Below are 22249 nucleotides of genomic sequence, written 5' to 3'. Positions count from 1 at the left end.
CTTCTCATTTGGGAGCTGAGAGCTCAATGAAAAATGGGAATGGAATAAACCACTCAGCTGCCCTTGACCCGAAAGTTGGAGACTGCACTCTACTACCAAAGTTGGCCTGGGGTAGCTAGAGTTCTGGGAACCTTATCAAGACTCATCAGCCAGGCCTTTAGGCGACAGCCTGCATCTAGGTCAGGCAGTTGGGGGAATGGGTCTGTGAATGTGTTCCAATAGAAAGGATGACGGGGTTTGCAATCTGAAGCCAGGGTTGTTATCTTGGCTCTAACTAGTTATATGACCTTAAACAACCCCCTTGACCACACTAGTGTTGAGTTTTCTCATTTGTAAATTGGATAGGCTGACATCTGACTCGCAGGGCTGTGGAAGAGTAAGATGAATCACTGATTTTTATGGGAATTCATACACATCTCTTCCAACCCCACATTTTACAGATGAGGAAATTGAGAGGAGAAGGGGAAAAGTAACTTGCCCAAGTTCATGTAACCAGTAAGTGGCAAGGCTTAGGCTAGAACTTGTCTCCTTTGTTGCTAGAGAAGGTGGGGATAAAAGAGCTCTGACAAGCCGAGTTCCTCCTTTGCTACTGCTAGGAGAGGCAGAGGATGGAGCTTGGGGCCAGGCTGCTGGGGTTCCAGTATCCACTTTGCTGTGTCACCTTGTGAATGACTTAACACCTTTCTTTCAATTTCCCTCTTTAAAACATGGCAATAATAATATCTGCCTCATAAGATTGTGGTCTGAATCAAAAGGAAAAATCTGTGTAAGTTGTTCATCAAGCAGTAAGAGCTGGGTAGATGTTAGTTCTTTTATTTTAGACATAGGGCCTTGCTCTGTCCCCTAGGCTGGAGTGCAGTGACATGATCATAGCTCACTGCAGCCTCAAACTTCTGGCTTCAAGTGATCCTCTCGCCTTGGCCTCCCGAAGCATTGGTATTACAGGCATGAGCTGCCATGCCTGGTTAGACGTTAGCTCTTATTGTTTTGTTTGTTTGTTTGTTTTGAGACAGAGTCTCACTCTGTTGCCCACGCTGGAGTGCAGTGGCGTGATCTTGACTCAGTGCAACCTCTGCCTCCCGGATTCAAGCAGTTCTCATGCCTCAGTCTTCTGAGTATCTGGGATTACAAGTGCCCGCCATCACGCCTGACTAATTTTTGTATTTTTAGTAGAAATGGGGTTTCACCATGTTGGCCAAGCTGGTCTCAAACTCCTGGCCTCAAGTGATTTGCCTGCCTCAGCCTCCCAAAGTGCTGGGGTTACAGGTGTGAGCCACCCCACCTGACCTCTTACTGTTAATAATAGTAAGTTGTAGGTGTCATCGTCACAAGAGATAGTGTATGTGAAAGCTCTGTAAATTATAAAGCATGCTACAGAAGCCAGGTGCTCTATTTTCGAGAGAACTAGGGCTGTGAACACTATTAGCATCCATTCAAAGATAGGAAGAGGTGCAGGGATTCTTCACAGCCATCCCCGGGTTTCAGTTCTTTCTTTTTTCTCTTTTTGGAGACAGAGTCTCACTCGGTCACCAGGCTGGAGTGCAGTGGTGCCATCTTGGCTCACTGCAATCTCTGCCTCCTGGGTTCAAGCAGTTCTCCTGCCTCAGCCTCCTGAGTAGCTGGGATGACAGGCGTGCACCACCATGCCCAGCTAATTTTTTGTATTTTTAGTAAAGACGGGGTTTCAACATGTTGGCCAGGATGGTCTAGATCTCTTGACCTCCTGATTCGCCCATGTTGACCACCCAAAGGGCTGGGATTACGGGCGTGAGCCACCGCGCCTGGCCTCAGTTCTTTCTGTTAACCAGCGTTTTCAAACTGTAGCTGATAAACGTTTCTGAACTCCTTGATTCTCTGTCATTCCAACTTCTCTGAGTCCCATTTACTCCACACAGGCCCGGCCCCTCTTCTCCCCATGAATAATCCTGTGCTACGGGGTTTGTGGCTCCCCTGCTGAGTTCTAAGGACCAGGTTCAGGACTTGAGTGCTTCATGAGGGGCCTCCAAATCCCAGATCCCAGGGATAGGTTGAGAAACCACATGACAGGCTGGCATTTGAAAGCAGTTGGAATCCTGACCAGGAGGAGGGTTTTGCCTGCCACACCTTCTTTCATAATCACAGCACAGTGGCTTTCCTTTGTGCTCCTCTCATGGGTAGCATCTGACTTGTTTAAAGTCCAGAAGAGTTTGATGCAAAGACAGGGGTTGGCTCTGTCCCTCCTCCTGACTGTATGAGCTTGAATGGGCAGAGGAGCCACATCGCTGGCTGATGGATCACATGCAGATGAAAGGGCACCTGTGGTCTGGAGAACGAGGCCGTGTTGAGTGTCAGCTTGGCCTGTATCCTTTGATCTGGCTGCATGGCTGGCTGGATAGGATGGAGCATTGGCACAGCTAGGGCTTTGGATTCAGCCTCTTGGCGGGCTTGCAGGTGCCTTGAGGCCATATTCTTTGATAAAGGAGAATTTCATGATTATTTGGTTGCTGATGTTTATTGCCTGCCACTCTGGGCCAGGTACTGTACTAGCTTCTTTATATACGATATTCTCACCACCACTCTGGAGTATAGAGGCTAAAGACACTGAAGGTCAGAGAGAGGTTGTGGAACTGCATATGCTTGGATTTAAATATGCCTGGCTATGCCAAAATGTTTGAATTTAATTATTCGTCTATACTCAGGCTTAGAGCTGGGAGGGAGGTGGAGCCAGAGAATACAGACACACGGGGTAGCTGATTATTGGGTCACATCCTTGTCTGGTGGGGACAAAGAAGCAACTGCAAGCAGCATGGTCCTAGAGATGGGGGAAAAGAGAAAGCTTCCGTGTCTGCAACCATGTGGTTTGCATCCATCCCTTTTGAGATCTTTCCAGAACTTGACTCTACCCTGTGGGTTTTACCTTCTCTCTGTTCTGACAAGTGCATCTCTCTTGACTTATTTGGGAGGAAGCCTCTAGGAATGTGTCTCTTGTTGTTACCCCTCGATTTGTTGGACACAGTCCTGATTTCATCCCCATCTGTCTGGTTTAGCACTTTAGCATGCTCAACTGCATATTTGCTTCCTACATTATATGGTTACCTGACTTATAAAACACTCGGCCAGCACCTGAAATGTTTATTTCAAGCCCCTTCTTTTGGTTTATAATTATATCTGTTTAGATTTCTCATTAATGACTGCCTCTCACAAGACCATAAGCGCCACGAAGGCTGAAGCCATGGCTCTGTTTGCTGGCTATGGTGTCTCCAGGGCCTGGCCCCAGGCCTGGTACATAGTGGTGCTCACAGCTCTTTGTAGTGATGGAGGAATTCTGACAGCCATGAGACACAGTGGCTGGAGAGCAGCAGCAGATCTCATGGGCACAGGTGCCAAATCAAGTATGATGCAGGTGTGGAGGGATTCGTGTGCAAGAGCATTTTGAGCTGTGGAAGGGTAAGGAGTGTTCGTTTCCTAGGGCTACTGTAACAAACACCATAAACTTAAAGGTTTAAAACAGTAGAGTTTTACTTTCTCACTGTCCTGGAGTCTAGAAGTCCAAACTCAAGATGTTGTCAGGGCCATACTTCCTCCAAGCCTCTGGAGAGAATCCTTCCAGGCTCTTCTAGCTTCTGTTGGCTTCTGGCCATCCTTGGTGTTCCTTGGCTTGCAACTTCATCACTCCAGTCTCTGCCTCCATCTTCAAATGGCCTTCTTCTCTTTCTGTGTATGTGTCTGTGTGTCCTTCCCTTTTCTTAGAAGGACACAAATCATTGAATTTAGGACCTTCTCTAATTCAGCATGACACCATCTTTTTTTTTTTTTTCCTTTTCCTTGAGACAGAATCTCACTCTGTCGTGCAGGCTGGAGTGCAATGGTGCGATCTCGGCTCACTGCAGCCTCCACCTCCTGGGCTCAAGCAATTCTCCTGCCTCAGCCTCCTGAGTAGCTGGGATTATAGGTGTGTACCACCATGCCCGGCTGATTTTTGTGTTTTTAGTAGAGACGGGGTTTCACCATGTTGGCCAGGGTGGTGTGGAACGCCTGACCTCAAGTGATCCATCTGCCTTGGCCTCCCAAAGTGCTGGGATTACAGGTGTGAGCCACCACGCCTAGCTCAGCATGACATCACCTTAATTAAATTATCTCTGCAAGACCCTATTTCCAAATAAAATCACATTGTGAGGTGGACATGAATTTTAGGGGGATTCTATTCAACTCATTGCAGGGGGTTGCAAAGATAACATTGGTGGGGAGGCAGGCTCTTTCCATGGTGTGCTTTTGGCCACAGAAAACACTGATTCCTGAAAGAGCCCTGAACTAGGAAAATTCTGGATTTCCCAATCAGCAGGGAGACCTTGGGCAAATCTCTTTGCTCTTTTGAGCCTCAGCTTTTCATCTGCTTCATGGAGATAAAGACATCTGCCCTGCCCCGTCTCCTAGGATTATTATGGGAATCAGATGAAATGGTGGCTTGGAAAGCTCTTTGCAGGTTGTAAGATGTTATAAGGTTGGGTAGGTATATAATAAGCCATGAGTCACCCATCACTGTCCTGAGACATTAACATTGCCATGCTTATCAGTGTTCTTTAGCCTGACCATCTCCTTTCTCCTTGCTAGGATCACTGCTTTTACCACGGCACGGTGAGGGAGACAGAACTGTCCAGCGTCACGCTCAGCACCTGCCGGGGAATTAGGTAAGAGACCCTGAGGCTGCAGGTGGCACCTGGCACTCTCCCCAGGAGTGGAAGTTTCAAGACAGACAAGGCTAAGGCAAGGACCTTGGGAAGGAGTCCATTGAGAATGTGTGCAAGCCGGCCCAGAGAGGGGCTGAGCCTGGGAGGAAGGGCAAGGGAAAGCCTAGGTGATCCACAAATACATTGGGATTTAACTTTCCTGATGAACTTGATGTTTTGAAATATAGGTTTTGTTATTATTTAGGTATGGTAAGGCCAAAAAATCAGGAGATGACTGCCACTGAAAAGATGGTCATACTCACAGAAAAAGGAGGGGCCCAGCTTTGCCATTGGGGGCAGCACGGGGAGGCGCTGGGGTTGGTCAGCGGGCAGAGGGAGCCTGGAGAAATGTCAGCAGAAGCCCTTCTTGTGGTTTCTGCAGAAAGGAATGGGCGAGGCAGAGTAAGCAGGTTTACGATTGGCTAGTTTGCATCATTTCAGCAGGCTCTGGGGTTTATGGGCTCTCTGTCCTTAGTTGTCCTATACCTGGTTCTGGGGTGATTAGGGAAGGGGGATAGTGGCCCAGAGGGTGACAGCCCCATAAAATAGATGGCTAGGGTATGGACTCTGGATTGGTTGGCTTGCATTTGAAAGGCAAGGTAGCTGGGAAATTGTTGACCATCTCCAGGAATTGGCTAACCCTGGAAGGGGCAGTCCCTCTACAGTCAGTAAGACCCAGATGTCAAAGAAACAGGAGATAAAAAAGAAGACACATGGTTAATACACTCGGGATGAATGAGTTTGGGCATTTGGTTCCACACCTCCTCAGTTCTTCTCTGGGAGATGTATTTGGAGGTGGTGAAATAGGAAATGGACGGTTAATGAACAGAGAGTAGGAAGAGAAAGGAGAGGCAAGGATAATTTTCAAGACAGAAAATCAACTGAAAAGTTCTAACCAGAATGGGCTTTTGAGAGTGACCCTTCCTCCTCTGAGTGAGACTACCTGGCTTTGAGCTGGTAGCAGTTTACCAGCTGGGTGACCTTGGGTCTCAATGGTCTCATTTGTAAAATGTGGATAAAAAGAATATATGCCTGCTGTTGTGAGGATTCAGCTTGTGAATAGCTATGTTACTTAGGAACTTGCAGTGGCACACTGTCAGCATGCAGTGACCTCCTAGGCCTTTGCTTCTCTAGGTGTGGTCCATGGATGGGCAGCATCAACTTTACCTGGGAGCTTGTTCAAAATGCAGCATCTCAGGTTCCTCACAGACCTACTGGATTTTAATCTGCATTTTACCAAGATTCCCAAGTGATTTGTGTGCACATTACAGTCTGTACCTGAGAATGTGTGTTCCTTGAGAATATGGAGTATATCTCGAATATCTATTTCTCTCCACCAGTCTGCCCTAATGCCTTGCATGCGGTAGGATCTACACATGTATGCTGACGTAATAAGTCTTATTTATGTAGACCACTTTCAATCTCCCCCTCCTTTTTTTTTTTTTTTTTTTTTGAAGAAGGATGATGATCTAAAAAACCTGGTATCTCGTTGCATGTACTAATTGCCTGGGTTTTGATTGTCTGTACTATGTGGTGCCTCTGTGCAGTGATAGACAGTGAGCTACAGTTTCCCAGAATACACAGGCTCAGTGAGAGACACTTCAGCCCAATGTAAACTGGCTCTATGACAAAAAGGAAAAAGCCCTGATTTGTAGCATCTGCCAATATGCTGGCAAAGATCATCCCACCATGATCAATTTCAAGCTACCGATGTGATGTTATTGAAGGCAGAATTGGGAAGATATGCCTTTGATTGGCTCTCGTGAGCTGATAGGAGGTGGCTCTACTGTATGTTCTTCCTCTCTTGACTGATTGATTCATTCATTCAATGATTGCATTTTTCATTCACAAATAGAAATTGGGTGTCTTCCTAATGCCATTGCCCTACACAGGTGGAGGGAAAACCAGCATTGTAATTTTGGAGCCCTCAGTTTCCTTGTCAATAAAGTGAACATCATTATTAGGCATGGTAGAGATTATTGCTGTGATTATGGTACTTTTAAACATAAGGGTTTTTCCTCATCTTACATCAGTGAAACCATGCTAAGACTTATGCAGGCTCCTATACAAATGGAAGGTTTCTCACACTGCAGGTCCCAAGTGTCTGTTTATAAATTGGGCCGTGACTTTGTTTGAATGCTGCATGGTGAGTTGGCTGGAGGAAATCAGGCAGGAAATGGGCTTTGGATGGGAAGCAATAACAGAGTGGCCCCAAATCCCCTCTGCTTAAGTAACCTGATTGAGCCAAGCTAACTGGCCTCACAGTGGTATTTACAAGCCCAGCCACCGCCACCTGCAGTCTGCAAGTAAACAAAGTTTGTCCCAAGAAGGAGGAAAAAGAACATGCAGGTGTGACCTGCTTCTGTCTGCCTCTTCCCCCATCCCCTCAGTCTGGAGCAGTGGGAACTTGGCTTGGCATCTTGTAAATCATGCCAGCAGCAGTACTGAAAGGGAGGGGGATACCGGGTGAGCTGTCCGTGTGTTTCTGTTTTGCATGCTTCCGTCTGGTGAGGTCCACCTGCCTTACTTTCCCAGCCTTCTCACTACACACGCCTTAAGAAACCAAGGCTGTGGGTGGACTGATTTAAGAGCTGGAGACTCATGCCAGATGGTTCCATCTGGACCCTGGAGAAGGAGCAGCTGCAACAGCAGCAACATTCAAACCCGTGTCTTCAAAACACAAGGTGCCTCCCAAAGCTCATAAAGCACTGCTGCAGTGAAAAATCTCCATAGTGATTGTTCTCCTCTCCTGGAAACATGCTCCCATGATTGGAGAAATAGGTAGGATTTCTATCAAGTGAGATCTTCAAGCTGATGATACCAAGAGGAATTCAACTGGGCTTCTAGGTGGTTGCTAGGCCCCCTCATCTCTCCAAAGCAGTTCTTTAGGTTACTTTAATTGAAGAAGTCATATATGATCTTAGCAAAAATAAATTCAAAAAGTACAAAAGAGTGTACAATGAAAGATAACATCTCTTTCTCACCCCAGATTTCCAGATTTCCCCCCTTCCTAGAGACAGCCGTTGTTACTAGTTTCTTGTATATCCTTTTAGGAATATTCCTTGTGAAAAAAGAACATAGATATGTAATTGATATTGTTTGGCTCTGTGTCCCCACCCAAATCTGATCTCCAATTGCAATCCCCATGTTTTGAGGGAGGGTCCTGGTGGGAGGTGATTAAATCATGGGAGCAGTTTCCCCATGCTGTTCTGGTGATAGTGAGGGAGTTCTTACAAGATCTGATGGTTTAAAAGTGTCAGTTTCTGGCCGGGCGCAGTGGCTCACGCCTGTAATCCCAGCACTTTGGGAGGCCGAGGCGGGCGGATCATGAGATCAGGAGATGGAGACCATCCTGGCTAACACAGTGAAACCCCATCTCTACTAAAAATACAAAAAATTAGCCGGGCGTGGTGGTAGGCGCCTGTAGTCCCAGCTATTTGGGAGGCAGAGGCAGGAGAATAGCGTGAACCCAGGAGGCGGAGCTTGCAGTGAGCTGAGATCGCACCACCGCACTCCAGCCTGGGTGACAGAGCGAGACTCTGTCTGAAAAAAAAAAAAAAAGTGTCAGTTTCCCTTGTGTTCCCTCTCTCCTGCCATCTTGTGAAGAAGGTGCTTGCTTTCCCTTTGCCATCCACCATGACTGTAAGTTTCCTGAGGCCTCTCCAGCCATGCAGAACTGTGAGTCAATTAAACCTCTTCCTTTATAAATTACCCAGTCTCAAGTAGTTCTTTATAGCAGTGTGAAAACACACTAATACAGGAATATAATGTTTGTAATCTTATTTGGGCCTCTGGACCCTTTGAGAATTGATTGGAAGCTATGGGTACTTATAAATGACACCAATAGGCCGGGTGTGGTGGCTCATGCCTGTAATTCCAGCACTTTGGGAGGCCGAGGCAGGAGGATCACTTGAGGTCAGGAGTTCGAGACCAGCCTGGCCAACATGGCAAAACCCCATTTCCACTAAAAATATAAAAATTAGCCAGATGTGGTGGTGCATGCCTTAGTCCCAGCTACTTGGGAGGCCGAGGCAGGAGAATGGCATGAACCCGGGAGGCGGAGGTTGCAGTGAGCTGAGATCACACCACTGTACTCCAGCTTGGGCGACAGAGCGAGACCCCATCTGAAAAAAACAAAAAATGACACCAATAAAAAGATGTGGCATCCCATCTCACTGGGGATGTCAAGGGTCATTCTCCCGAGCCTGTCTCAGATTAAGACATTCTCTAAATATCTACACTGGGTTACGGTGTCTCTGACTGAGCCTGTGTGTTCTGGGAAACTCTGTGTGTGTGTCTGTAGTTCACTGTCTATCAGCAGGAGGTGTTGGTAAGATGGTTGGTAAGTTGTCTACTTTTTAAAAAATTTTTTTTGTTAAAAATTATCATTATATAACTAATACAGGTTTAGTGTTAAAGTTCAAATCATGCAGGAATGTGTAAGCTTTAGAAAGTGAAAGTTGTTTATCTTGTCCTACCCTTCCAACCAATCCCATTCTCCATCTGTTATTACTGTTGGAGGTATCCTTAATGACTGTTGGAGGTATCCTTTACTGAAATACATAATTGTGTGTGTACATATATATATATATATATATAAACATATTTAATCCAAATGAGGTCACCCTATGCATACAGTTTTGTATTTTTTTTCCAACTTAGCATTATGTTTTAGGTATACATAGATCTATCTCATTCTTTTAATGGTTGCATAATATCGTTTGTACTAATGTCTGGCAGGTTTCATTATATAGAAAGTCTTTCAGAGGTATACAATAAATCATCCATAGTGGTCTATTTGATGGATCATCCTTATATTACAGCAGCCCTGCCTTCAAAACATAGGGCTCACTCTCACAGTAATTATACCTTCGCCGTGGTCCCTGGACTCAGATTCTGTGAGAGAGGGAGAGAGGGAGAATATGAGATTGAAAATGAATGCAGGAGAATGTGTAGGAAAGTGTGCATGATGGCCTGGAATAAGCTCAAAATTTAAAGTCAAGGGATCCACGTTTAAGATCTAGCTACATACTTCCTGGCTGTGTGGATCTCTGTGTTTTCCTCTCCCCATTAAATTTTTTCCTTGTCTTTGCTGTGGACAGGCTGGTCCCTCCACAGGACCTACTCTATCCAAAAGGTGGCTAAGTCCTGGGAGTGGGGTGGGTGGTCAGTGGGGGTGAGGTCAGGGGCATACCCCAGAGTCATGAACCTGGACATTAGGAGAGCTGGGATTTGCCCCGGCTCTCCCATTAACTCACTAGGTGAGCTTGGGCAAGTTCTTTTTTGGGTAGGTTTTCCTCTCTTCTGTAAAACAAGTAGACCAGACCATTAAAAGCTTCCTTCTGTGTTGGAAGTCCTGGGAGGCAGAGAGGTTGGGCAGAGTCTCAGGGAGGTGGGAGCCTGGGGCAGAAGGAGGTGGCTCATGTACACACAGCCAGCCCTGGACAAGAAGTAGCAAGTACTTTCCACCTTTGAATTCCTTGCCTTCCTTCTGCAGAATGGATCATAAATGCTACCTCCGTGTCAGGCATCGCACAGATTAAGCCCTCAGAGGACAGTATTATTAAGTTGTGATGAATTTAGATTCTGGAGCCAGACGCTTCCTGGTTTAAACCCTGCCAAGCTACTTAAGTTCTCAAGTCTCAGTTTTCTCATCCATAAAATGGGAATAACAATATTGACATCACTGGTGGATTTACAATAGGTGAGGAGTGCAAGCTCCTTGACAGTAGGGACTTTGCTTTGATCATGCTGTTTCCCGTGCTGAGAACAGTTCCTGTCGCACACTGGGTTCTCAGTACAGATGTGTGGAATGGCTATCAAATAAAACACTTTGCACTTTGCGTGATAATATACAATGACCGCTAGCTGTTCTTTTAAAATGCTGCTTTGGTTATTAGTAAACATTGCCTATTCAGTCCATTATCACAGCAACTCTGTGAGATGGGCAGTGTTATTACATCACTTACCACACAGCTAGGAGACAGCACAGCCAGAGTTTGAATCCAGGTGCTATATCCAGGGGGCACCCTGTCCTTGAGAAAGCACATGACCTACAAGCCTTCTTTTCTCTTTTTTGCAGGCTTTGGAGTTCCCCGTAACTCCTTTTGCATGGATATAATTTGCGGAGAAGGGGAGAGGAAAGAAGGGTAGCAGGGTAGTTACCTTTTAGGGCACCTCTGGGTATAGGGATGTAGAATGTGTCCCCTTTGGTTTAGCTCTGAATGGACAAGTCCCCAGGAAGCAGTTCTTGGCCTAGTTCCTTGAAGAATGCATTTGGTGAATCCTTCGGTTATGCAGGGGTTAGAGGTGAATTGCCTGTTGCCTGCCTGGCCTGGCCTGCCCGGGTTTCCTGTACAATTTCATTTGTATCCATCTCTTAACGATGAGCAATAGGATGGAGAACAGAATGGAGAATGGCATGTGAGCCTGGCCACCCAGCCTCCTGGGCCCCGGCTCATGCCTTCTGGCTGAGTTCTGCCTTTGCCAGGGCTAACATTCAGCAAATCAGATCAACCAAGGCTCCTAGAAGGATAAACAACTGGTGGTGCTTGGAAGAGGGCAGCTAAAGGATTTAGGGGTGAGGGTGGGGAGGGCCCCTGGAACCACATTCTCAGACATTCCCCCAGCAACAAAGCTGCAGTCCACTGACAGTGCTGGGGTTTGTGCCAGCCTCTCCTCCGTCCCCAGGCCTTCTGAGAGGATTGCATTCGTGACATGGGCAAATTACCAGGAACAGCAGTTGGAGGAAGGGAGGGAAGTGGCCACAGAATCCTATTGCTGGAACGACCTTCAGGGTCCTCTGAGCCTCTGTTTCTCTCAAATTGTAATCTGCCCACTCCCTGAATCAGAATTACTGGGGGCCTGGTGAAAAGCAGGTGCCTGCTGCAGAGGATGGTCTGCGGGCCAAAGTTCCTGAGTGTGGCTAGGCAGGGAATTACTCATGGACCTTGATAACAATGCAGACACTCAGGCCTGCAGCTCTGGGTTTTTTAGGTTGGGCCCTGTATTAGTCCATTTGTGTTGCTATAAAGGAATACATAAGGCTGGGTAATTTATAAAGAAAAGAGGTTTATTTTGGCTCTTGTATGGTTCTGCGAGCCATACAAGAAGCATGGCACCAGCATCTGCTTCTGGTGAGGGCCTCAGGCTGCTTCCACTCGTGGCAGAACGTGAAGGGGAGCCTGTGTGTGCAGAGATCAAGTGCGGAGAGAGGAAGTGAGAAAGAAAGGGAGGAGGTGCCAGGCTCTTTTTAATAACCAGCTCTTGAGGAAACTCTCATGAGAATTTGCTGAGTAAAAACTCTCTCATTACCACCAGGATGCACCAAGCCATTCATGAGGGATCCACCCCATGACCCTAACACCTCCTACCAGGCCCATCTCCAACAATGGGACCACATTCTACCATGAGACTTGGTGGGGACAAATAAACCGTATCCACAGCAGACCTGGATACCCGTGTTTTCAATACACTGTAGCATATTCTAATAGATATCCCTGAGACCTCTGTTCCTAGAGATCTCTGACACTTAGGCTTGGAACTCACTGATGGAGGCAGAAAGCATAGAGGCTAAGGGGATGGAGTCCAGAGTCTGTGGACCTTAAATCGTTGACTTCAGATTACCTAGTCCCCATGCCTGGAGCCCACACTGCCCTTAACCATGAGAGCTTGTTATTTAATGTCTCCGAGCCACAGTTTCTTCATCTATAACGTGGGACTCATGAGGGTGCCTCCTTATAATGATGATGTGGGAATGAAATAAGAATAACATTTGTAAACACAGTGCCTGGCATCTAGTTAGCTCAATCAATGGCATCTGAAGGTGAAAAGTAGGCTGCATACCTCCTTTGTCTTTTCTCCTAGGAAACTGAGGTGAGGCCAATCACCCCTAAGAAAAGAGCTGCTGGCACTATCACTGGAGCCATCTGTAGACTGGTGGTATCTTTCCGATTCACTCTACAGGGTATTTTTTTTTCTTTTGGAGACGGAGTCTTGCTCTGTCACCCAGGCTGGAGTGCAGTGGTGTGATCTCAGCTCACTGCAACCTCCGCCTCCCAGGTTCAAGCAATTCTCCTGCCTCAGCCTCCTGAGTAGCTGGGATTACAGGCGCCCGCCAGTATGCCTGGCTAAGTTTTGTATTTTTAGTAGAGACAGGGTTTTACCATATTGCCTAGGCTGGTCTCCAACTCCTGAGCTCAGGAAATCCACCCGCCTTGGCCTCCCAAAGTGCTGGGATTACAGGCGTGAGCCACGATGCCCAGCCTCTACAGGACTATCGTGACTGAGGCAGCAGAAGGTCAGGGTAAGGTTGTGGGACTTGGAATCATTCAAATCCAGACTCCTTTAATACCTAGGTGATAGGCTGATCTGTGCAGCAAATCACCATGGCACAGGTTTACCTATGTAACAAACCTGCCCATCCTGCACATGTACCCTGGAACTTAAAAGTTGATGAAACAAAAACAAAAAACAAATCCCTACTCTTACTCTTACTATTTGTGTGACTTTGGGTTAATTAACCTTGCTGAGCCTTTGTTTTCCCATTTGTACACTGGGGACAATATTTGTAAGGGTCCTAGGAAGGTGGTGGGAGTAATAAAATGCTCACTTAGCACAGTGCCAAGTCCATAGCAAAGGCTCTATAATCTGCAGCCACTATGGGGATTCTTATTTATTGTGCACCACACTTTGGCTTGGTCTCTGTCCTGTTTGGCTCACAGGCTTGTTCAAGTGATGCCAGATCAATTGCGCCTTGTGACCCTCCATTGGAACTTTCCCTGATTCCTCTATGGAACTTTCCACTCACTGGGTGTAATCTTGGCAACCACAACCTGGTGCATACAGAACCATCAGTTGGTTGGTGGTCAAGCCCTCTGTGTTCCCAAAGTGTGTAGCCATTAGGGGAAACTGAGGTGATGGAAGAGGCCTTGGTTGGCTGGGATGAAAAGATAACTTGGGAACAGGATGCGTGTAGCAGCTCTCTCCTCTGCCCTTTCCTGGCTGGATTAGGGAGTGGATGCGACCCTTGCTCCTTGCCCCGCTCCCATCCCCAGATGTTCAGGGAGTACCTTAGAGGTCCGTCAGAGGGGGTGATTGGGTACTGCTGTGTCAGACTGGGTGAGGCAGCCAGGAAGTCATTAGGCTTCCTGGATCTGGAATGAGGTCAGCCAGGGATAGGATCCGGGAAAGGCTGCTGCCCATCAGAGCCTGGCGCTGATTTTCCAGAGAGCGTCACAGGCTCTTCCCAAAGGGCAAAATCTGGGCAGGAATCCCAAGTGGCGGTTGTGGTGGAGGTGGAAGCTGAGATAAGCTAAGAGAGAGGTCCTGCCAATTTACAGTGGCAAAGACTGGGTTGGAGATGCTGTAGGTTCTGAGCTCTCTGCATGGATGAGAGCCTGCCTGAAGTTTTAGAGCATACAAAATGCTGCTAGAGTCCGTGGGGCTTACTCCTGGGCTTCCTCCTCCCCCGAGCCTTGATGACATACTTTTACAATCATGTTTATCTCATTGTATTAAGGTTGGCAGATATCTGCTGCCTGGGCCTTCACTGATCATTAGCAATAGCAATTGATAATAAGTCGTGGTCCTCTTTCTTGCTGAGGCAAGAAAAGCCCTCAGAAGCCTTGGTGATGTAACACTTGAAGCAGCTGCCTCCAGTCCAAGGGGTGATGAAACTTTTTGCTCTCTCTGTTATACATTAGAGTGACTTATTCCAGTGTTTACACTCAACGCTTCACAAGGGTAGGCCCTTGGTTTGTCTTGTTCACTATTCCATCCTCAGCAACTAGCATGATACCTGGCCCATAGCAGGAGCCCAGTAAATGTTTGTGACTGTCCTCCAGAGGACTGTGAGTTTCTCAAGGACAAGGATTATATCTAGATTATGTCTAGGACACAGTAAGGACTCCGTGAGTTTATTCTGAGTTCAATGCTAGTATCTATAATCAAGGGAGGGAAAAAAAGTAGTCCCTCATGCTTGGTGGTGGATGTCACTTCACCAAATAACTGCCGTGCTGATGTGGGGCAGGTGGGACAGGTAGGCATGTCATCACTGATGCATCTAGCTCTGGTTTCCAAGCACAAAGACCCTTGTCTTTCCACTTAATCATCCAGGAGTCTTGATAAGTTATCATTGTCGTTTTAGGGATAAGGAAACTGACGGTTGGAGAGATTTAAGATGCTTGTTGAAGAACATGTGACAATTGAATGTTGGAGCTAAATCCAGAACCTGGGTCACCTCTCTTGCAGGCCACTGTTCTTTCTCTGGCCACTGTACTGTTTTTTTTGAGTCTCTAAAGTTTTGACCCATGATTTGTTATATGCCATGTTTTGGTTTGGGAGGGTTTTTGGAATCCTGGACCTACCATCCTTCATAAGTTTTAAGTGTCACAGGTACAGCCTTTTTAGAACTTTTTGAGGTTTCCCAGTCTAGAGACTCTTAACCTGGAGTCTCACAATGAGCTTGGTGGTGGTGGTTGGGTGGGGTGGGGGTCGGGCGGGAGGTCCAAGTGCCCTGAGCTCATGCACCACTTTTTATGTATAAGTGCATTTCTCTAGAGAGGAAGTATGAGCTTGCATCAGAATCTCACAAATGGGTACATGGCCCCATAATTAGGTTAAGAACTCATGATCAAAACCCACTATGTCATTTTGCATATGGAGAAACTAAGACCTACACAAGGGACTTTTTCAGAACCATAATCTTTGACCAGAGATTCTATTCCTCCTCTCAACAGAGGACTGATTACAGTGAGCAGCAACCTCAGCTACATCATCGAGCCCCTCCCTGACAGCGAGGGCCAACACCTTATTTACAGATCTGAACATCTCAAGCCGCCCCCGGGAAACTGTGGGTTCGAGCACTCCAAGCCCACCACCAGGGACTGGGCTCTTCAGTTTACACAACAGACCAAGAAGCGACCTCGCAGGGTGAGTTTTGAGGCTCTCAGTGCAGAAATCAACCTGGGGACAGGCTTGCCCCCTCTGAGGTTGCTTACTTTGAATCCAGGAGTATTTCTAAATTGAAGGGTGATGCCTAAGAAGAAGGAAATAGTGTTTTTCTTTTATTCTAAGTGATTGTTGAGTGTGAAATATCCTCATCATAGAATAACTGCTTTTGGGGGAAAACACTACTACCTTTAAAACACTCAGATGCTGACTTCAGAAAGCTTAAAAAGTGAAAAGAAGGCTGGGCGCCATGGCTCATGCCTATAATCCCAGCACTTTGGGAGGCTAAAGCAGGCAGATTGCTTGAGGCCAAGAGTTTGAGTCCAGCCTGGGTAACATGGCGAAACCCCATCTCTACTAAAAGTACAAAAATTAGCTGGGCATGATGGCTGGGTGCCTGTAGTCCCAACTACTTGGGAGGCTGAGGCACGGGAATCACTTGAACCCGGAAGGCAGAGATAACGGTGAGTCGAGATGGTGCCACTGTACTCCAGCCTGGGTGACAGAGCGAGACCCTGCCTCAGAAAAATAAATAAAAATTAAAAAGTGGAAAAAAAAAGTATGCCTTCCCTATTGGAGTAGACACTACACCATATGCACACAGTCCTCATATTGATTCATGCTGAAAACGACAGGGTGTTTCGAGGTTTCGAGGTTCTGTGGGAACGTGGTGGTTAGCACACTCCCTCTCATATGCTGGCCTCCGTCCTGCCTGTGCTCACCAGCTCATCTCAGTATTTTCTGAGAATAAAGGACTGAAACCAGTGTTCCAGAGCAGTCTCCAGCAATAACCAAATGGCAGTGGAAGGTGTTATGTGAGTGACAGCCACCACAGCCAAGAACATCTCTAGTGCCCAATGACAAAATCATCACGGAGGTAGCTGCTGCTTATCCAGCAGCTCTGTTTCTTAGCAGTTTTTAAAAAATGAGGCCAAGTCCACTATTTGTACAGCGCTGATCTGTTTCTCTTTCTTAGATGAGAAGGGAAGATTTAAACTCCATGAAGTATGTGGAGCTTTACCTCGTGGCTGATTATGCAGAGGTAAGGGGGAGGCAATGGGTCTTGCAGAAAAACTGCTCTCTTGATAGGTTCCATTCCAGGCTCCAGACTGCTTTGGGGAAATGTTGCCCATTCATCTTTCTCCAGTTCATCTATGATTTTGACCTTAAATCTCACCAAAGGCCGGGTGCAGCGGCTCATGCCTATAATCCCAGCACTTTGGGTGGCCAAGGCGGGTGGATCACCTGAGGTCAGGAGTTTGAGACCAGCCTGGCCAACATGGTGAAACCCCATCTCTACTAAAAATACAAAATTAGCTGGGCATGGTGGTGCATGCCTGTAATCCCAGCTACTTGGGAGGCTGAGGCAGGAGAATTTCCTGAACCTGGGAGGCGGATGTTGCAGTGAGCTGAGATCATGCCACTGCACTCCAGCCTGAGCAACAAGAGCGAAACTCCATCTCAAAGAAAAAAAAGAATCTGACCAAAGGCTCATTTTGCCATTTTAAACATAGTTGGGGGGAACTCCCCCAACTCCCCCGGCCCCTTCCTCCCCCGCCCCCACACACAGCTAAGCCTCTCCTGGCTTGAGACATCAATCACATAGAAAATCAAGACAGTTGTCTGATTAACATTTCTTGTACTGGGTCTGAAGACCTTTAGGTTCTGGTGTTTATTCTGAGGTACCCAGGAATTGTCTATGGAAATTCTAAAACTTTTTTTTTTACAAAGATAATAAATATATTCCCAGTCATCCGACTGAAAACTGTATTCTTGCCCGTGTGTGGGTCCATTTTTATAATCATGTCAATGCCAAATGATGACCTAAAGCCATGGTCCCCAAAATGTGGTCCCCACAGCACCAGCGTCAGCAGCACCCCTGTGTAAAATGCAAATTCTTGGGCCCCACCCCCGACCTCCTGAATCCCAGACTGTCAGGGTGGGGTCCAGAAATCCATGTTTTAACAAGACCTCCGGGCAATTGGGTTGCACGGTCAAGTTTGAGAACCACTGACCTAAAGGCCTAGCAGTTCAGCCTTTAACTCCATGTTCCTCAAACAGACAGGTTCTAAGATTTGATGAACCCTCACCTGGCTCATCATATATTTCATTTATTCATCAGTGATCTCTTGATTTTCTACTATGTGCCAAGCCCCTGGACATATAGATCTCAAGAAGACAGACCCTCCCCGGGCATCGCAGAGTTTGCAGTAACAGCACATAAACCTGTAGGTCCAAAGTGTGATGAGCACTAAGATGGACCATTAGGAGGGATGAGAGTGCAGATAATGGGGGATTCAACATGGTTTTGGGAATTAGGGAAAGCTTCTCTGACATTGAAGCAGACACCTAAAGAGTGAGTTTAGGCCCCAGATCTCGTATTTGCCTAAATTAGCCAGATGTTACCTCCAATTCTCACTTTGTTTAGCGACTCCATCATATAAGTACTAAGTGCGTCTTCTGTGCATTGGATGTCATTATGAGCTGAGCGCTCGCTGTGTTCGAGCAGGGCAGACACTGGCCTTGGTCTCTCCTGAGGACAGAGCCCATCACAACTCCAGTCTGTCTGTATCCCATCCACATGGTTTAGCTACCATCTCCCTAAAGAGCTCATTCTAAGGCAGCTGTACCTAGTCACATTTCCAAAGCATGTGTCCTGGCGGCAGGGCCTGGTAGTGGGGAGAGAACTAGGCTGCAGGCCAGAAGGTCTTTGAGTGTTAGTCACTGGATGTTAGTTAGCTTCAGAAGGAGGTGGCCCTTGAAGCTGTCTTAAAAGACAAGGAGGGCCGGGCGCAGTGGCTCACGCTTGTAATCCCAGCACTTTAGGAGGCCGAGGCGGGCGGATCACGAGGTCAGAAGATCGAGACCACAGTGAAACCCCGTCTCTACTAAAAATACAAAAAATTAGCCGGGCGTGGTGGTGGGCGCCTGTAGTCCCAGCTACTCGGAGAGGCTGAGGCAGGAGAATGGCGTGAACCCGGGAGGCGGAGCTTGCAGTGAGCCGAGACGGCGCCACTGCACTCCAGCCTGGGCGACAGAGCGAGACTCCGTCTCAAAAAAAAAAAAAAAAAAAAAAAAAAAAAAAAAAAAAAAAAAAAAGACAAGGAGGAGTTAACTGGGCAGAGGAGTGGAGGTGAAGGGCATTCCAGGCCGAGGGAACATTGCGCTCTGCTTTGAAAAGCATTTAGCTTTTTAATTGACGTTGATATTGGTTTTTCCAACAGCTGTTTGTGTGTGTGTGTGTGTGTGTTCTATGTTTTCTGTTTCCTCTCCAAAGACTAGTATGTGTATAAGATGGGGGAATAGTGTGGGGAGCAAAATCCAAAGCTGGTTTAAAAGCCAGCTGAGGCTCCATAGTTGTGGGAGGAGATAACTGACTCTGGCCTGCCCTGCTTGACTGCCTGTAGTGGGAGGACTGGTGGAAGAAAACTGAGCTCCTCTGACTCTGGGACATTTTTCCATTTAAGTTCTGCATCTGTGATCATCTAATACAATGGTCTTGAGTCATTTTTTTCAGCTACAGAATCCTTTGGTTACATTGAAGTTCCTGGGAACCCCAGTAGTTAAGCATATAGAGCCCAGCTGCTGTGTTTAAAGGTGGAGTGTTTCTCCCCTTTGGCCTTGCACTGTTCTCAGAGGAATCTCTGTGCAGGGTTTAAAACCCACTGGGTGTGTATCTCCAGCAGCTGGAGAAGTGGGCAGCATGGTGGGAGGCAGGGATTAGGCATCTTCTGTCTCCTGACCTCCAGAGTCACAGCACACCCCCAGAGAAAAAGTGTCCGCTCAAGGCGCCTCCAGGACTCTGGTGTCAGCTAGAGCCATCTTTCTCTTACAAAGGAGAGCATCTCAGCAACAGCCCTGGGTTCCCAACAGGGCTGTGATTCATGCAGCCGTGGCGGATAAGGGAATGTGCTCATTTCTCAGAGTCCTGGACACCCCTCCGCTGAAGGCTTTGACTGATTCATTTGAGGGACTGGGGTGGGGGTGTAACAGGCTAGGCTGAGTTCACAGCCTCACAAATCATCCCCTCTCCACCCTGTCTCCATCCTCTGCAGACAGAAATATATTCTTGATAATTAATTAATCTGAGAGGATGGGAAGGCAGGAAAGGGGAGGGCTGCTTTACCATGATTTATAACCTGCTGCAGAGACAGGACACCCTTCACCTTGGGGTGAATGCAGAGCAGGAAGTGGAGACACAGGTAGGGAGAGCAAGACCCTGCTGCTGCCGAGAGAGAGAGAGTTGTCAGCAGTAAAAATGAGCAGGCAGCTCCTCGCTCCCTGGGCCTAGGTGGGAGCTTCTAGGGTGGTTCTCAGTTTATTCATTCCCCAGGTGGAACGGAATCCAGTGGGGGATAAAGAGTAAGGTGGGCTGTTGTAGGGGTAGACAGGATAGCTGTAAACATAGGCCTGTAAAGGATTTCCATGATGCTGGCACAGTGCAAAGTGGCGGGGAAAGGATGGTGCTGCATGTGGTACTTGCTGTGTCACCCTAGAAAATGTAAGCTTGAGAGAGTCCTTTCTTTAGATCAGGGGTCTGCAGACTATACCCCATGGTCACATCCAGCCTATCCTGTGTTTTTGCAAACAAAGTTTTACTGGAACACAGCCAGGCCCATTGGTTTCTGTATTATCCAGGCCTGCTTCTGAGCCACCATCGCACAGTTGAAGAGTTGTAGCAGTGACTATGTGGCCACAAAGCCTAATCTGGCCTTTGCAGAAAAGGTTTGCTGACTCCTGCTTCAGACTACTCTGGACAACAGAATTCACTCCTTAAATTATGGTGGTCTCATTGGGCAGTTCTTTAAAGAGAAGATTAATATTTTTTTGAAAGACAATGAAATCTGACCCTGATGTTCTAATAAATATTACTAAATGAATGGAAATGCTGCAACGCTGTCTGTGCCGAGAGACCAATTTAGAAACAGGAGGCCTCTATAATGAGAAACTCCTGGATTAATGCCTTGGAAAGGTCTAAGTTACAGTGTCACACTGAATCTAACTCTAGAAAGCAGCGGTGACAGATTCTCTTCTGGTGAGTGGCAGTTTTAAGGAAGCCTAAGAATGTCCACAAGCTGTGGTGAAAGGCAAATGGTGGATTTCTTCCCTGTATCAGGGCTGGTACACACCGCTGGCCAAACAAATATCCCAGGGTGTTTTACTTGGCTGTTCTTGTTGTTTCTTGCTTAGATATTCTCGTGGGATGGGGTGGAGGAAGGATGTGAAGGTTTTGAATTGAAATAACATGTATAGTGGGTACCCAAGATAAATTAGAGAGGACCCAGACTCTGTGTAACAATGGCAGTGTACAGGACATGCCCATCATTTTCAAATTTGATTTGCAGTTGTAGCAGGTTTTCTCTTTACACTGTGAAGCTTTCCTTCATCATTGCAGCTCAGAGAGATCTATTTTTTTGAGGCAGGAATGGTAAATAGGAGGTATTTGTGCTGAAATGTCCTCTTTCTGGTACCCATGGCAGATATTTCTAATGGAACACAGCTTTCTTTCCTGTGCTTGGTTAGAAATGTCTGATTGCAGCTGGGCGCAGTGGCTCACGCCTGTAATCCCAGCACTTTGGGAGGCCAAGGCAGACAGATCACTTGAGGTCAGGAGTTTGAGACCAGCCTGACCAACATGGTGAAACCCCATCACTACTAAAAATACAAAAATTAGCTGGGTATGGTGGCGAGCACCTGTAGTCCCAGCTACTCAGGAGGCTGAGGCAGGAGAATCGCTTGAAGCCGGGAGGCGGAGGTTGTGAGCCGAGATTGCGCCACTGCACTCCAGCCTGGGCAACAAGAGTGAGACTCTGTCTTAAAAAAAAAAAAAAAAGAAATGTCTGATTGAATCGATGCAGTCACAGAATTCTCATTCTTCTCACTGTAGAAGGCACTGCCAGTGGATCTGAGTGATGTGCAAGATGAAGCCTCTTTGCCAGTGTCTTATGGTCCTCCTCGTTAGCACTCATGTCATTCACATGGCCTCCCACTGTGGTTATTTCTGTGCACGTTTTCCTGGCAGGTTTTCTCAGATCATTTCAGTTGTATACTCCTTAAGTACAGGATCTGTCACTCAGGATCTGCCACAGTTATTTCCGGCCCTCTCTGTTTTAATTGAAGCTCCTCTAGGCTAGAACCAAGATCTCACACTTCTTTGTGTCCTACATAGTGCAAAGCACAATGCCTTGCCCATAGCAGGCTTTCAGCAACAATTCGATCATTGTTGATTGACCACATGTAGGGAAGCCTCGTGAGATCTGTGTGATAGTGGCTTCATGTTGGGGTGATGACCAAGGTGAGGATTGAATCGGTCCTCCTAAGCCCCAGTGGGAGTTTGCCAGAGGCCTTGTAGTTCGAAGGACAGGAGAATAAGATGTGCTTCAAGGGTTAGAGGAAGGCAATTCTATTCCATGCATAATTATTGCATGCCTACTGTGTGTGCTGCACTGAGCTAGTAGCTGTGGATATTGACAGGTCCTACCCTCCAAAGCTCTTACTGTGGTGGGGAAGACAATTGCATAAAAATGGCGGCTCATAGAAGACAGAAGAAAATAAGAGCAAATTCAAAGACAAGTAATGGGGCGTAGGAAGCA

General features: G+C 47.0%; 1 protein-coding gene across 3 annotated transcripts in view; it reads left to right on the top strand.

Annotated features, from left to right (window-relative positions):
- The window catches only part of ADAM19 (ADAM metallopeptidase domain 19), a 99239-nt gene that overhangs the window by 40641 nt on the left and 36349 nt on the right, over positions 1–22249 (top strand). For all 3 annotated transcript variants that reach the window (XM_032158493.2, XM_032158492.2, XM_032158491.2), the window contains exons 5-7: positions 4591–4667; positions 15446–15638; positions 16633–16698. In XM_032158493.2, the coding sequence (XP_032014384.1) occupies positions 4591–4667; positions 15446–15638; positions 16633–16698 (336 nt within the window). The remainder of the gene's footprint in view (positions 1–4590; positions 4668–15445; positions 15639–16632; positions 16699–22249) is intronic.

The sequence above is a fragment of the Hylobates moloch genome, unplaced genomic scaffold, assembly GCF_009828535.3.
Source record: "Hylobates moloch isolate HMO894 unplaced genomic scaffold, HMol_V3 SCAFFOLD_6, whole genome shotgun sequence".
NCBI classification, from domain to species: Eukaryota; Metazoa; Chordata; class Mammalia; order Primates; family Hylobatidae; genus Hylobates; species Hylobates moloch.
This window is presented reverse-complemented; position numbering and strand designations above follow the sequence as displayed.